This window comes from Phoca vitulina, unplaced genomic scaffold (assembly GCF_004348235.1).
Source record: "Phoca vitulina isolate PV1807 unplaced genomic scaffold, GSC_HSeal_1.0 scaffold1, whole genome shotgun sequence".
NCBI classification, from domain to species: Eukaryota; Metazoa; Chordata; class Mammalia; order Carnivora; family Phocidae; genus Phoca; species Phoca vitulina.
Genome location: NW_022589704.1, coordinates 32,202,357 through 32,217,461, shown reverse-complemented (window position 1 = coordinate 32,217,461; position 15,105 = coordinate 32,202,357). Strand labels below are relative to the sequence as shown.

At 31.5% G+C, this 15,105-nt stretch overlaps 1 protein-coding gene across 3 annotated transcripts in view; it reads left to right on the top strand.

Moving 5' to 3' along the window:
* NBEAL1 (neurobeachin like 1) overlaps positions 1-12,951 on the top strand; it is a 179,402-nt gene extending 166,451 nt beyond the window's left edge. For all 3 annotated transcript variants that reach the window (XM_032404324.1, XM_032404314.1, XM_032404334.1), the window contains 5 exons: positions 255-371; positions 1,225-1,386; positions 2,941-3,089; positions 4,571-4,706; positions 7,439-12,951. In XM_032404324.1, the coding sequence (XP_032260215.1) occupies positions 255-371; positions 1,225-1,386; positions 2,941-3,089; positions 4,571-4,706; positions 7,439-7,540 (666 nt within the window). In that variant the 3' untranslated portion in view covers positions 7,541-12,951. The remainder of the gene's footprint in view (positions 1-254; positions 372-1,224; positions 1,387-2,940; positions 3,090-4,570; positions 4,707-7,438) is intronic.
* The last annotated feature ends 2,154 nt before the right edge of the window (positions 12,952-15,105 follow it).

Genomic DNA, 15,105 nt, shown 5'->3' with positions numbered 1-15,105 from the left:
ATAATATACCTGTTAGAATTAATCCAAAGCAATCAACTTTGGAACTATTCAGATTAAGTTTTAGAGCTTCAGAAGACTGAGAATAATTTGAGAATCCAAGGAGGAACATAAGAATGAGTCCTGTTATGAATGGATGCTGTGGTAAGAACTAGTTGCAATGTTACTTTGTGATTAGACAATTTAAATATAGTATAAACCTTTTTGCAGAAAATAGCCTACTAGAAAATTAACCTTTGCTTCTCTTTTAACATTAGGGAGGTGTTCCTGTGGGCTTAGCATCTAAACCCTTTCAGATTCTGTATGGACACACTGATGAGGTATTGAGTGTTGGCATCAGCACTGAACTAGACATGGCAGTGTCAGGATCAAGGGTAAGATTTCACCTTTAAGAAATGCTAATTTTAAGGGTGCCTGGGTGGCTCAGTCGGTTAAGCATCCGACTCTTGATTTCGGCTCAGGTCGTGATCTCAGGGTCATGAGATTGAGCCCCACCTTGGGCTCCATGCTCAGCGGGGAGTCTGCTTGAGATTCTCTCTCTCCGTCCGCCCCTCTGCCCCCCACTCTCTCTCTCTCTAAATATAAATAAATAAATCTTTTAAAAAAATGCTGATTTTTTCTACAAATCGAGAAACAATATATTTAAATATTTTCATGCTTGCTTTGGAGGCACATGTGTTAAAATTAGAATGATAAATTTTTTTCTAGGGGCACTGGTAAAAGTATAGCAATTCTTTATTGTTTGTGTAGGACTTTGCAGAAGTAGCATAACACAGAAAGAAGAAACTTAAAGAGACTGGATTCTATTTTGGTATTTTACTGGTCTTATTAGTTAAGGAAAGAGGGCATCTTATGAAATAAAATACTATTTCAAGGGATGCCTGGATGGCTCAGTTGGTTAAGCATCTGCCTTTGGCTCAGGTCATGATCCCAGGGTCCTGGGATCAAGTCTTGCATCCAGCTCCTCGCTCAGTGGGGAGCCTGCTTCTCCGTCTGCATGCCGCTCCCCCTGCTTGTACTCTCTGTCTCTGACAAATAAATAGATGAAATCTTTAAGAACATAAAAATAAAATAGAATACTATTTCAGATTTCAAGGTTGGAATTTTTCCTAAGATACATGTGTCCTTGGTAGAATAATCATTTTCTGAGTTCCTTTCCCGTATTTATTTATCTGGCCGCCTTTTTTGTTGTTCTCTTTTTCATATTCTAATATTATCTCTGTGTAGGATGGCACTGTCATTATACATACCATTCAGAAAGGTCAATACATGAGGACTTTACGGCCACCTTGTGAGAGTTCTCTGCTCCTGACTATTCCTAATTTGGCTGTATCTTGGGAAGGACATATTGTCATCTATTCCAGCATTGAAGAAAAGACCAATCTCAAGGTATTATATATATAACAGTTACATGCAGTAGGGCTAGACTATAAGCCTGTCTTTTCCTTTCTATATTATACTGTATATGTGAGGCATTTTGATGAAGAACACCATTTTTTTGAAAAGGATATTTTCCTTTTATCTTTCAGTTTGTTAATTCCTTATCATTAAATGGACCCCTATCACAGTCTTGGCCTCCTGTTTATATTTTGTTTTAGGGATTTCTATTGACCTATATAATAAATGATTTCAAAAAGAATTTCTGGTTATGTGGGACTTCAGAAGCTTAAGTGGAAATTATAACCAAATTAAATTCTTCTTATACATGCTGTGTATAAATAAGGCATGAATTATGTTCTCTTTCTTTCCATGATAAAGCTTTTTAAAAATTAGAGCATCAGTGGGGCACCTGGGTGCTCAGTTGGTTAAGGTCATGATCCTGGGGTTCTGGGATTGAGCCCCAAGTTGGGCTTCCTACTGAGCAGGGAGTCTGCTTGTCCCTCTTCTTCTGCCCCTCACCCAGCTTATGCTCCCTCTGTCTTATCTCTCCCTCTCTAAAATAAATAAATAAAATCTTTAAAAAATTTTTTTAAATAAATAAAATAAAAATTAAAGAATTGGGGGGCCTGGGTGGCTCAGTCAGTTAAGCATCCGACTCTTGATTTTAGCTCAGGTCATGGTCTCAGGGTCGTGGGATTGAACCCTGCATTGGATTCCCTGCTGAGTGGGGAGTCTGCTTGGGATTCTCTCTGTCTTTCTCTCTTTGCCCCTCCCCCGCTTGCGTGCCCATGACACGCGCGTTCTCTCTCTCTCTCTCTCTCAAAAAAAATTAATCCTTAAAAAAAATTTAACGGAATCTTGGCTGGCTGAGTTGATAGAGCATGAGACTCTTGATCTCAGGGCTTGAGTTCAAGTCCCACATTGGGCATAGAGATAACTTAAAATAAATAAAAAATTTACAAAGAACTGTAGCTTTAAAAAAAGTTAAGAGAATCTTTTTGTTCTGTGTTAAGAATGTGGGGTTTAAAAAAATATATTGTGAGGTTTTTTAGACTGGATGAGATTTTCATTCTTTTGGAGAGATGAGAGTCCCTGTTTAGTATTTATTTACTTGGCAATTATTTATTTAAATATTTTCTTAAAATATATAATTACTTCTCATTTAAAATCACTTTAATAATATTGTCTACACACTTTCTCTTTAAACATAACTATAGGGGCGCCTGGGTGGCTCAGTCATTAAAGTGTCTGCCTTCGGCCCAGGTCATGATCCCAGCGTTCTGGGATCGAGCCCCGCATCGGGCTCCCTGCTCAGCAGGAAGCCTGCTTCTCCCTCTCCCACTCTCCCTGCTTGTGTTCCCTCTCTCGCTGTGTCTCTCTCTGTCAAATAAATAAATAAAATCTTAAAAAAATAATAAAAAATAAAAAAATAAACATAACTATATGTTTATTCCAAAATTTTAAATCCAGTATTTATTCTGTTATAGTCACAGTTTTAATTGTCAGTATTAAAACTCCATTTCCATTTGAGATCATTAAATTTTCTTCACCTAATCTTTACAGGATAAGAATGCATTACATCTGTTTTCCGTAAATGGCAAGTATCTAGGGTCCCAAGTCCTGACAGAACAAGTATCGGATATTTGTATCACTGGAGAACATATTATCATGGGCAGCTTACAAGGCTTCCTGTCCATAAGAGATCTCCACAGGTAAATAATAAGAATCATTGAAGTCTCACTTAAGAAAAGGTCGTAATAGGGGCACCTCATTGGCTCATTGAGTGGAGCATGCAACTCTTGGTCTTCAGCTGAGTAGAAATCAGCAATCAAAGATTTCTAATCTTTTGGTTTATCATTTATTATGAACATGTCATTTTTGGCAACTCTGAAAAAAATTTGGGAAGCTAAAGTATTTCTGGATAAGTAAATGAAATATAGATGTACATTTTAAAAATGTAGAAAATTTTATGTTATGTGTATTTTACCACAGTAAAATTTTAAAAGCCAGAAAAAGAATTTTCATGGTGCCAAACCTGGATTATGGATTTGGAAATTTGTTCAATTATAGTTTGAATTTTTACAAACTACAGTAAGGGCTTAAAACTTTTTTTAATTGTGGTAAAACAAACTAAAGTATTTTTAAGGCTAATGTATCTGTTCACGATTGTGTATATGTATTTGTAAAATTGGTGGGGAGTCTTGTTATTTAAACCAATGAAGGAAAAGGATGTTTAAGTAGTGGATATATTTTTAGGTTTTATATTATTCATATTTGCTAACTTATATACACAAAGCATTGTTATTCCTTGTATGCCCAAATACATTCTTTTCTTCCATTTTTAAAAAATTTATTGTGGTTTATGTTAATGCTTATATTCCTGAGACTATCTTGGCCCCTCCCAAACCTTTCTTATAAATCATTTCCTGATTCCAGGGTGTTCTCTCTTACCACATTCATATCAGAATCACTTCTCTACCAACATTCCTTTCCCTATTTTTGTATTTCTCTTCTCAATTTTGTCATTCTCCCCCAGTAAAGCACTGAGTCCCTATTTGAGTTATATCTTTCCAACATTTTCTTTTACGGTATTGTTAAGAGAATCCCAGATCAGTGGTAAGGAAAAAAAAAAAGAATGCCAGATTCTAAAAATGAATGAGATCTTTTAGCAGGTTAGTCCAAACATAGTGTGTACATCAGAGGATTCTTTGTTTTCTAATCCTAAAAGCCATGGACATTTTCCATAATTGAGTATTATGTCATGTTTTTATATCATATTTTTAAATATTTATTATGTTTTATATTATATATTTATATATTACATCTTCTAAGACAAGGCAGATAGAACAGTTTTATCAACCTTACCCCCCAACATGCACACACTTTTTGAACTTTTGCCCTTTTTGTCCTACTGTCACTTTTTAATCAACAAGGTAAAAATCATTTAGTGAGAGATCATATATATGGTTAGAAGAAAAACAGATGTTGAGAATAGAAAAAAAAAAATGTATTTTAAGTAATGCTATTATGTGGGCCCTTGTGTGAGGCATTCAGGCTTCCTGAATCTAAGTTACACATCTGTAAAATTAGAATGCGGAATCAGATGATCATTAGGTTATCTTCCAAGTACAAAATTCTCTGAATCTATTATGTATCCATGTAATTATGTGTGTGTGTTTTATTTCTCTTCTAGTTTGAATCTCAGCATGAACCCATTAGCCATGCGAATGCCTATCCACTGTGTGTGTGTAACCAAAGAATACAGCCATATTCTTGTAGGATTAGAAGATGGCAAGTTGATTGTAGTGGGTGTTGGCAAGCCAGCTGAGGTAAAACATAGCATCAAGAACTTCTTTTCCCATACTATTGGGGATTCCTTTGGTTCTCCTTTGTTCCAGCTGAATCAGAAGTCTCCATTATGGATGAACAAATTGAAAACCAGGTTTGATTTTTCAAAGGGCAGTAAATGAAAAGGGGATAAAGCTAGTATTCAAGAGTGATGTTTTTATTATGATATAATTGAAAGCACACATTTGGAGTTTCTATCACTCTATATGAATAAGAAAGTTCTTTTATTATCTATCTTTCCAAATCTAGATTCAAGACACTACTTGGATTTTTAATACATAAAAGCCTTTATAAAAAATGAAATACAGACTCAAACAATAAAACTATGTATTTTACTTTCAACAAAAATACCAGAATTAGCAGAACAAATATGCTAATTCTCAATGAGTTTCCTGTACTTACCATAGATTTGCCAATGGTTTATCAATTACTGAATATTCAGATAGCATAAATCTGATATTGTTCCTTCGAAAACTTAGTGGCTATATTCCAGGTAATTTAGTGATTCTTTTAGAAATTTCTTTTATTACATAGAGTCAAATTAAGCATTATAAAGTTGTATTGATACCATCAGTCTTTTCTGAGAAATCTAAAATACGGCATCTGTTGGAATTGTTTCCAGAGAAGACACTAGTGAATAACACACTGTCACTGGTTTTAATAAATCTACCAAGGAGATATTTTAAGATTTTGTTAGTTCTTATTCTCTTTTTCAAGATATTATTATAACACAAGAGAGGTCTTATTAAATTGATTGTGACATTTACCTTTAGTGTAATAGTCCCCCACACAATGTCAGCAAGTCCATATCTTGGTATTTCACTTATATTTAAAACATTTTAAGCATTTTTTCTCACTATGTTTCAGTTTTTTATTTTACTGATTTTTTTTTAAATGAAGTGACCATTATGTGCACACATTTTCTTCTAAAAATTGATTGGGAAAAAATGCCTAAAAAGCTTCATTTCTAGGCCTCAATGTTTTGTACTACTTACTAAAGATTTTTGTCTTCGCTGAAAGATTTATGTAGTCTACAACACATGGAATCTGAATTGTGTGTAGATTTTAAATAAAAGTATTTATCTTTTTACATCTTTGGATGTATCAGCTGGAAGTATGGATCTACTTTATTATATAATTGAATACTTAGAATCTTGCATAATTAAAATATAATTGTATATGACAGTATCAAAATTAAATCAAGATTTAGGTATGAAAAAATTTTTATTTCAATATCTGAATTTATCTAAAAGATCAAAATCTTGATTAACATGTATTTTAAGTCATGTATCAGTTTTATATATTACATTCTCAGTACAAAATTTGTATTTATAAATAAGATCGTAAAGTGGTAATAGATTAATGGAAATAATGTTTCCGGAAATACATCTGGAAATGAAAATGCATAACAAACATGCCAAAGTGTCTGTGCATGAGGCTTGATTTTTTTATCCCTTCAGTAAATGTACCCTAGAGAAGGGTAACCATTGAAAAAGGGTGGCAGACGAATTGCCATTAAAAAATAGATTGCTTGTGTTCCCTCTCTCTCTGTGTCTCTATCAAATAAATAAAAAATCTTTTTTTTTTTTTTTTTTTTTTTATAGGTAACATTGCTTCTTTTTTTTTTTTTTTTTTTTAATATTTTATTTATTTATTTGACAGAGAGACAGTGAGAGGGAACACAAGCAGGGGGAGTGGGAGAGGGAGAAGCAGGCTTCCTGCCGAGCAGAGAGCCCGATGTGGGGCTTGATCCCAGGACCCTGGGATCATGACCTGAGCCGAAGGCAGACGCTTAACGACTGAGCCACCCAGGCGCCCCAATAAAAAATCTTTAAAAAAAAAAAAAGTAGATTGCACTTGGGAGAGTAATTCTGACATCATAATCATATGCTTAGACTGAGAAATGTTTCCCACATGGGTTCTTTTTTTGCCCTGCCTAGAAGTGTAAGCACTTTTAGAGGGGCATTTATTCACCAATTGGATTAATATTTAATTAATAATTATTGTATGCTGAGAAGTGTGCTAGGTGGTATAAATTAATGGTGGACAAAATGTGATTCTTACCTTCAGAGACCTTAGGCTATTCTTGTTTTCTAAATTACATTTTATCATTCTATTGTTAAATATTATTTTTTGAAATTCTTATATCAAAATATCCTAAAATTTTTTTCTCTTCATCCGAACATAATTTTACTTTCTTCTTATCCTTGTGATAAGCATTAATATTATTTTAAATACAAGAGGAGAAAATCCTCAAACTTAAGTGTCTTATTAGCTAAAGTATAATTTCAGAAGATTATTTTAATGAAGTGAAATATATTTTTATTTTTTAACCTTTTTTTATGATGTTCAGTTGGCCAACATCATTAGTTTTTGATGTAGTGTTCAATGATTCATTAGTTGCATATAACACCCAGTTTTGTTAATTTATAAAGAAAGGGACTCTGGTAATTTGGACAAACTGGGACATTTAATTTTAAAATTAACACTTCAGCATTAGACCTTTCTCAATTGAAAGACAACCAACATAGAGAAGCCTTTCTTTAATTATTATTAATCAAGAATCACTAAAATGTTAATTATTCTGCTAACAAAATTTATATTCTGCATTCTACAAAATCAGTGTCTTGCATATCAATTTCACGTATTCTTTTTTTTCTTTCTTTTTTCTTAATAACATCTATTCTTCATTTCTCTGGATTACTTTAAACAGATGCGTTCAGGTCAGCTTTCTCGAAAATTGTGGGGATCTAGCAAGCGACTCAGCCAGATTTCAGCTGGAGAAACTGAATATAATACTCAAGATTCCAAGTGATTACTATTTCCATCTTTTGTCATGGATAAATGAAACTTGATTTATTGCTTTGTCACTTTAACCACATCTCTCAACTATCTGAAATATATCAGGGCTTTTATCACTGAAAATCATTTAGTGATTACCAAAATTCAGTGTGCTATGTGTGTATAAAGACACAGGTTGTATTATTATCCACTTTAAAAATTTCTGGTTAATAATGAATCCAGTCTTACTAGTTCTTGATCTACATCAAGGTGGATTTGAGAAAATACAATTGAATTAGATTTGTGGTTCATTCCTAAAGATCATTAGAGCCATTGGGGGAAGAAACTTCCAAAAATGAAGAAGTTGGATATAATTCCATTATTATTCTAAACAGCAAAATTTAAGGTATTTCTAAGAAGAGTACAGATGATGGGACAGTTGAGAGACATGGCTTTTAATGTATTCTTTAGTTAATCATTTTCCTATTTACTGACCACCATATTTAAAAATATATAAGCTTATTTATGGAACTCCTGATTGGGGTAATATTTTAAAGGTATCTGTTGCACACTTGGATTTTCAAAACTCAGTGTAAATTCCAGGTTTTCATGATAAGTTGAATATAAGACAGTTGAAACCGGTACATTGGGTCATTCCACTACTACTTAGCATATTACTAATGAGAACTTACTGAAATACATTATTATGCTTAAATAATAAAGGTTAAGTAGGAATAAGAGAAACTAGAGATACATTTTGCAGATGTATTTCATTAGTAGTATAATTAAGGAAAAATGCTGATTATGATTTTGACAGGTGGACCCTTTAAGTATTAGCATTTGCAACACAATTTATATCTGCAAAGTTCACATTTTCTTGGCTTATTCTTTACTAAGCAAATACTTTGTCTTTCCCCATAATTAGAAATGTTAGCAATGATACCCAAATACATTAACATTTTGACCTACAACTTCCATGTGATTGATAAATGAAAAGATATGCATCACTTAAACTAGTCATTTAGATATAGTAATTTTTAAAAACATTTCTATTTCATGTTATGTATAACTTTTAAGATAATAATTAATTTTATTATACATAGTTAAGTATTACATATGCTTAATGTTCAATATTTTAAAGTAAAAAGCTGATAGATTTATTTTGGAATTCAAAGAGATTGTTAAACCTAGTGCTTTTATAAGGTCATCTTTTGAGTTAGGTCAGAGAGCTTTTACAACTACAAGTGTCCTTAAACTGAGATTCCATGGGTTTGGGGGAATTTATGAATCCCCTGAAATTGTGTGGAAATTCCATGTGTTAACTGCATTTTTTTCAGAAGTGAGTGTGTGGCTTTCATAAAGGGGTCTGTGATCAGAAGGAAAAAAAAGACTTCTCACAGTAATAGTTTCTTATAAAATAATAATATTCCTTTTTATTCCACATAGATTTCCTTACATCTGGTTGTCTTCTCAATGGCATCTTTAAGAAACTTTCCCTCTGTAATTCTTCTCTTCAGTTGTCCACAGTATCCAATACCATTCTCTTTATAATCCTATGAGTGAGTAAAAAAAATTAAGAGAAGTACAGGGTTCAGTTTAGGGAAGCTTTTTGAATAGGTGTGATCTGTTTGAGTCAGGACTAATAACTTATAGAAGAATTTTCCTTCCAATTATTTAAAATCCCCTGTTTTGTTCAGTAAAAAAGAACCAAACAGTTATGTTTTAGGTAAATAACACTGAAATAAACTGGTGCAGCAAGTGTAAAATAGAGCATATGTAAATGTAAAGATTTCCTTTTTAAGGACTTCAGAAATTTGTGATGAAAATGTCTCAAAACAAGTCAATAGAGATAATTATGATTTATTGAGATTTGTTGCTTTTATTTATTTAATTCTATTTCTGTTTTTTATATTACATTTTTTAGGAGGTTTCAAGTCATCAGAACCAACATGATTGACTTTTGGTATTTTAAATGTTGATTTTTTTAAAAAACTTTCCTGAATCAAAATTTTGGAAATTTTTCTTTTGCTTACTTACCCAGAGATTTTGGTATAAGGATGCCTTATTTTTAAGGTTACTTAATACTGGCTTTGGAATTATTTTGGATGGATGCTTACAAATTACAAAGAAGTTTAACTTATCAGGGCAAAATTCCTAAATTTATGGTGTTTTACTTTGCTGCTCTTTAGATGGAAGAACTGAACAAGCAGTATTCATTTTAAATTTAGACTAATGTCACTAATGGAAATCTTTTAAATTTAAAGACCCTTTGTTCACAGTAAAATAAATATCCTACCTAGACTAACAGTAGATGCTCAGAACTGTGGAATTCTTCCTATATTACTTTTTCCAAAAAGTAAAAACCAAAAATGTAAGGTTTTCAGGAAAATCTGAGAATACTAGCATTAGTCTAGAGGAATGGAACTTGAGTTTATCTATTAAAGTAAGCAAATATAGTAGAACCATTAGCTGAAAAATATAAGCCTCTTTTAAACAGTGTAGCCCACTGAATTAAAAATGACTAGATAAAATCACTGGAAAGATATACTTTGGGGGATTCTGGTGTATTTAGATGTTATCCGTAGAAGATGTTTCTATTTATATAATGGGATAAATGAACAACAGTGTGATTAGAATGGAATAACAGGTGATTTCAGTTGATCAGTATAATAACTTAGTATAATAACTTAGCTGCTATGAAGTTTGTTATGTAAAGAAATTTTCATCTGCTTTTGTTTCTTGACACTGGTGATGATGGAAATAAAAAATCTGGTGATGGGGAGAGATTTATACTAGGATAATGATTTTGCTCTTACAAAGTGAGGTCTCAAGTATTAAAACATAACAATAGCTGTGTTCGTTTAGAGAATAAAGAACCAATTTTTCACTCTCCAATCAGTATTCTGTTATAATTAGATAGAATTGGAGGAGAGAAGAAAAAATAGATCAGGGCATGGAAATTAGAAAAGTATATGATGAAAATAAAGCTTGTCCAGTTGGCTTACAATCTTTTAAGCCTGTGAAGCTCGTGTCAGCTATTAATAAGTTTCTATCTATTAGTTTCCATTAGGTCACAGTGCTTTTTTTAGGTCACATCCTTTTTGTAGAGGAGAAAATGCCGGGTATTCATGTCATTAGCAAGGAATGTCAGTGAGGCTTCCTTTTTTACTCAATGTAAGGCATATAACAATTATCCTTAAAGAACTGGTATTGAAAATCAGTTTTATGCATCTGAAGGAGTAAGTGTATCCTCATAATTAATTAGAATTTAGATTTGAAAGTTGAATCTTAACCTAAGATTGTTTATATTTTACTTGAATAAGAGTAGGCAGAGAAAATTTTAACTTGAATACCAGATTTTTATTTAATGATGATAGACACATGGCCTTTGCCTTTAGGTATATTTTTATTGTTGTTACTAAAGAAATCACTAATGGAAATCTTTTAAATTTAAAGAGGTTAGCCCCTTTTATAAATATTTACATTTATAAAAATGAGTAGCATTGTTTTTATTACCCTTCCAATGAAAAGATGCAAGTGCATGAACTATATTAAATATAAATATTAAATAATATATATATAACATGTACTATCATAGGGTGTGTGTGTGAATGAGTGAAGGTTGGTCTCTTCAAATACATTAATACAATTGTCTTCCATAAATAAGTTCTTAAACCTGTCTGTGGGATAAAATTTTTGACTGATAAAAATGCATATATATTCTTTTTCTTTTCTAAATCGAATCTGTTGTTTTCCTCTATCACCCAGACTGCTAGCTTGTCCTAATTATTGTTCATCAGTTGACTGTTCTTTCCCAGTAAGTGGCCAATCTTAAATATTTTTATTACTCCCAACAAATATCCATTCTCAATATTCTTTTTAACCAAATTCCTTTATCATATATATGCAACATTTGTTTTGCTTTAAATTTAACCCCATCCAGAGCATTGTTCTAAAGAGCTTTCCTATATCAGAGTCCTGGTGGTGCTTTTTCTGATGACATTACTGCAACAACAAATATAATGTTATCACTCATCATTTCAATATTATTAAAATGTTGGCCACAACTTCTTTAATTTGAATCTAGCATTTCTAAGCCAGTGTTTCTTAAAATTGAGATTGCAGATCAGACTTGTCCATGAAGTTCTATAAATATACAGAAGTCTAGGCACTACTCTGGACTTTCTGAATTTCTTTACTTAGTATAAAAAAAATTGTCTCAGGATTCTTATATTAAGTCTTAAAATATTTTCCACTATGGAAATTATATCCATTTTTATAAATCAGATTGCTTATTCACAGACATATATGAAAATAGGTTTAATCATTATCCTTGGAGACATTTTTCTAAAATTTGCTTGGAATGGCTTTCTTTGTTTTGCTTGCCACTGAAACAACCAAATTTCCTTTTCAGTTGCATTATTATTATAACTTTCTTCAGACCTTTCACATTTGAATATTACAACTAACATTTGCTTCCAAAAAAGTGTGTTTGCTTTTATGACTTCCTAGTGAGTCAGTGAGTATTTGCATATTTGAATTAGGTAACATTTTAAAGTATTAATAAAAAGCATGAGTTACAAAATGCTAGGTTTAAAAATAGAATTAGGTCTTTCATAGCCTTGAAGGTAGTAATCAATAGAATTTTTCTAATTAAAAAGCATTGGATATATTCCCTAAGTACTTCTGATGACTTCTCAATATGGAAATAATCTTTAATTTTTTCATATAAAAAGTCCTAGTATTACAGAAAATAAAGGATTAACATTTAAAATATTTAGGCCTATATTGGAAATGATGTAATTTTCTATGTTAAAAATATAAAGCCATCCTACATATAGGAGTTATGTGATTTTCTTCAGTTTAAGAACCCTGTCTAAAAGTGGCTATATTATCATAAACTTTTGGGCTAGATTGTATAATTCATCAGACATATCTTAGATTATCTCACTGACATTTGTCACATGTGGGTGATTTCTAAACACATTACAAGATTTGGACTTATGAAGCTAATGGCTGTAGTGAAAAATAAAAGGACAGATATACAACTGTATTTACTTTTATCTTAATGCCTATAATCTTATAAACTGAAAATTCAAGGGAAAAGAACAAATAGAAAGTCACTAATCTAATATTCGTTTTTTGTGGTATAGATTTTTAATGTTTCCCTGGAAACTTATTTTGCAAATATTACCACAACAGCACAGTTCTGTCACTGAATTACCCATTCATTTTTCAAAGTTGACTGTTAGTGGAGTTTTGGGTGTATTTTTGTGTGTTTTTCCACTTATAATATGATGGCTGTCTCATTTAAAATTTAAACCTATTTTTGAATGTACAAATGATTAGTTACTTGTAATATTACAATGTAGCACTGTAATTTAAGAATAAAAAATTTAGGTAGGGTTGAAAAATAAAATTATATTTTTTTGATTAAAATACAAACTTTTTTAAAAAGTCTTACTCCAATTGGACCTTTTAAAATTTTATTTTGGTAATAATATATTTCAAAATAATAGGTATTAAAACCAGAGGTTCTCTGGTAGCCAGGGTACTAACTAGTTAATGTTAAAATGCTATTTTTGATGTTCCTTCCTTTGGAAACATTTCATACACTATCCAAACAATGTGTTTTAAGATTTAGTGGGCTCAACCTATACAACAAATGCCCGTCTTGAATTTTGAAGGAAAAAAATTTACCTGTGATTGGCATTATTTTGCTCTTCAGAATGTTAAAATTATATTAATCAATAAACACTTTAGAAGTGGTTCTGGTAAGGAGATATTGTCAGACCTAACTGAAAAAAAATCAACCTCTTAATTTCTTATATAGGGATTAAAGAAAATAACTTTATTTCTTGTTTGGGATTTTGATTGCTTTTAAAAGTATCATAGTTTCTACCTTCTTCTGAAATTATGACATATTACAGTAGATCTTGCTGTCAAAGATCTTTTACATTTTAGACTTTTTTTCCCCCTCTTCTAGCATTTTACTGCTCTCTGTGATTCAAAAATACTATCACCAAAAATATTTGTGGATACTGTTTATTTTATAATTAGCTTTCTGTAAGAAAAATTGTTAGCAAACTGTATGGCTGGTCTTTTCTCTTCAGAAACTCCTAAGGAGTATGGTTTTCCTTCCCCCAGTTGTTTGCTTTTATATACTTGGAGCAAAAAATTTAGCAAAAAATCAGAGATTTAGCTAGACATTTTCTATCAGGTGCATTGCTAGAGAAATGAATCCATTAAGACAGAAAAATATCAAACACACATGATTTGTCTCTTATGTCAGTTTTTCTGGGACCCAGATTAAATAGGAACATTTCAGTGTTATCATAGAGGGTGACAATGACTTGAATGCATGTGAACACACATAGAGGAGGATAGCTGAAAATTCAGAATTACTTGTTTAAAAAAAATACTTGCGAATTGTGCTGCTACTTAAATATTTAAGGAATTCAAAAGTAGTTATCATAAAACGTTCCTGCTCATTTATTCTGATGGAATTGACATGAAAAAGAGAATATTAAGCCTTATTTATATCTAATTATTGACTGTGCAAACTGTGACTCAATGAATATTTGTATGCCAAAAAAATGGTCTTAAAGTTGAGAAAATTTTAGATTTAATAAAGCTGTGTAAATAATTTTGATTAGTCTTCTCCTTATAATGAAGTTACTGTTAATTTGGTGCAATACATTCTTTCCTTCTTCATCTTTTTAAGATTAAATATATAAGATGTATGTTTTGTTTTATTACATTGGGTGTCTTAAAATTTTTCACTGTGTGTATATGAGCTAATATTTGATTTGTTTCTGTATAGCATGATCGAAGATAATTGAGAATTTTGCACTTTTTTTAGTCCTTTGGAAATTTGTATTCTAACAGTTTTGAAGAATGTACGTTTATTTTGTACATAATACATTAGCTTTGTATATGAAAATGGGTTTAAATCAAATAAAAAAATGACGTTACTTTCTTCAGTTGATTTGTAATTCTCACTTCATAGTCTGATTAGAATTTAGCCTTGGCTAAATTATTTGAGTAAGCAAGAGATTAAATACAGTTTTTGTTAAGCAGCAAATTGATCACTGCTTTCGTATGAGAACTTCTTCTGCAGCCCTGTGTGTACAAGACAAATGTTAGGTTAATTGACCAGTTTTTGTCATATTATATAACAACAGATATTAAGCCTTTGGTTTTAAAGCCACCTCAGAAACATGTTACATTTCTCCCCTCAGGAAATGATCGTAAGCCAGAGATATCCATTTGTAATTCACTGAATAATACATTAAGCTGGGCTTTTTTTTTTTTAAACTTTTCTTTCCTTTCACATAATTAAAATCTTTTATTCATCAACTTTTGACAGTCTAAATGTTGACCTAATCCTCGTGTGTTTGTTAAGGTTAATAAATCCTAATCCATAATAAAACAGAATCCAGGCTCTGTTCCAGGTTCTTTCTAAGTACTTTTGTCTAGATCCAGAGTAACAACACTGCAGAAATGAACATTAACCTTTTTCTAGCCTGATACCGTCTATATATGATGCTACACTTTTATTGAAGACAGTGCTAGAATTGGAAATTTCCTCATTAATTT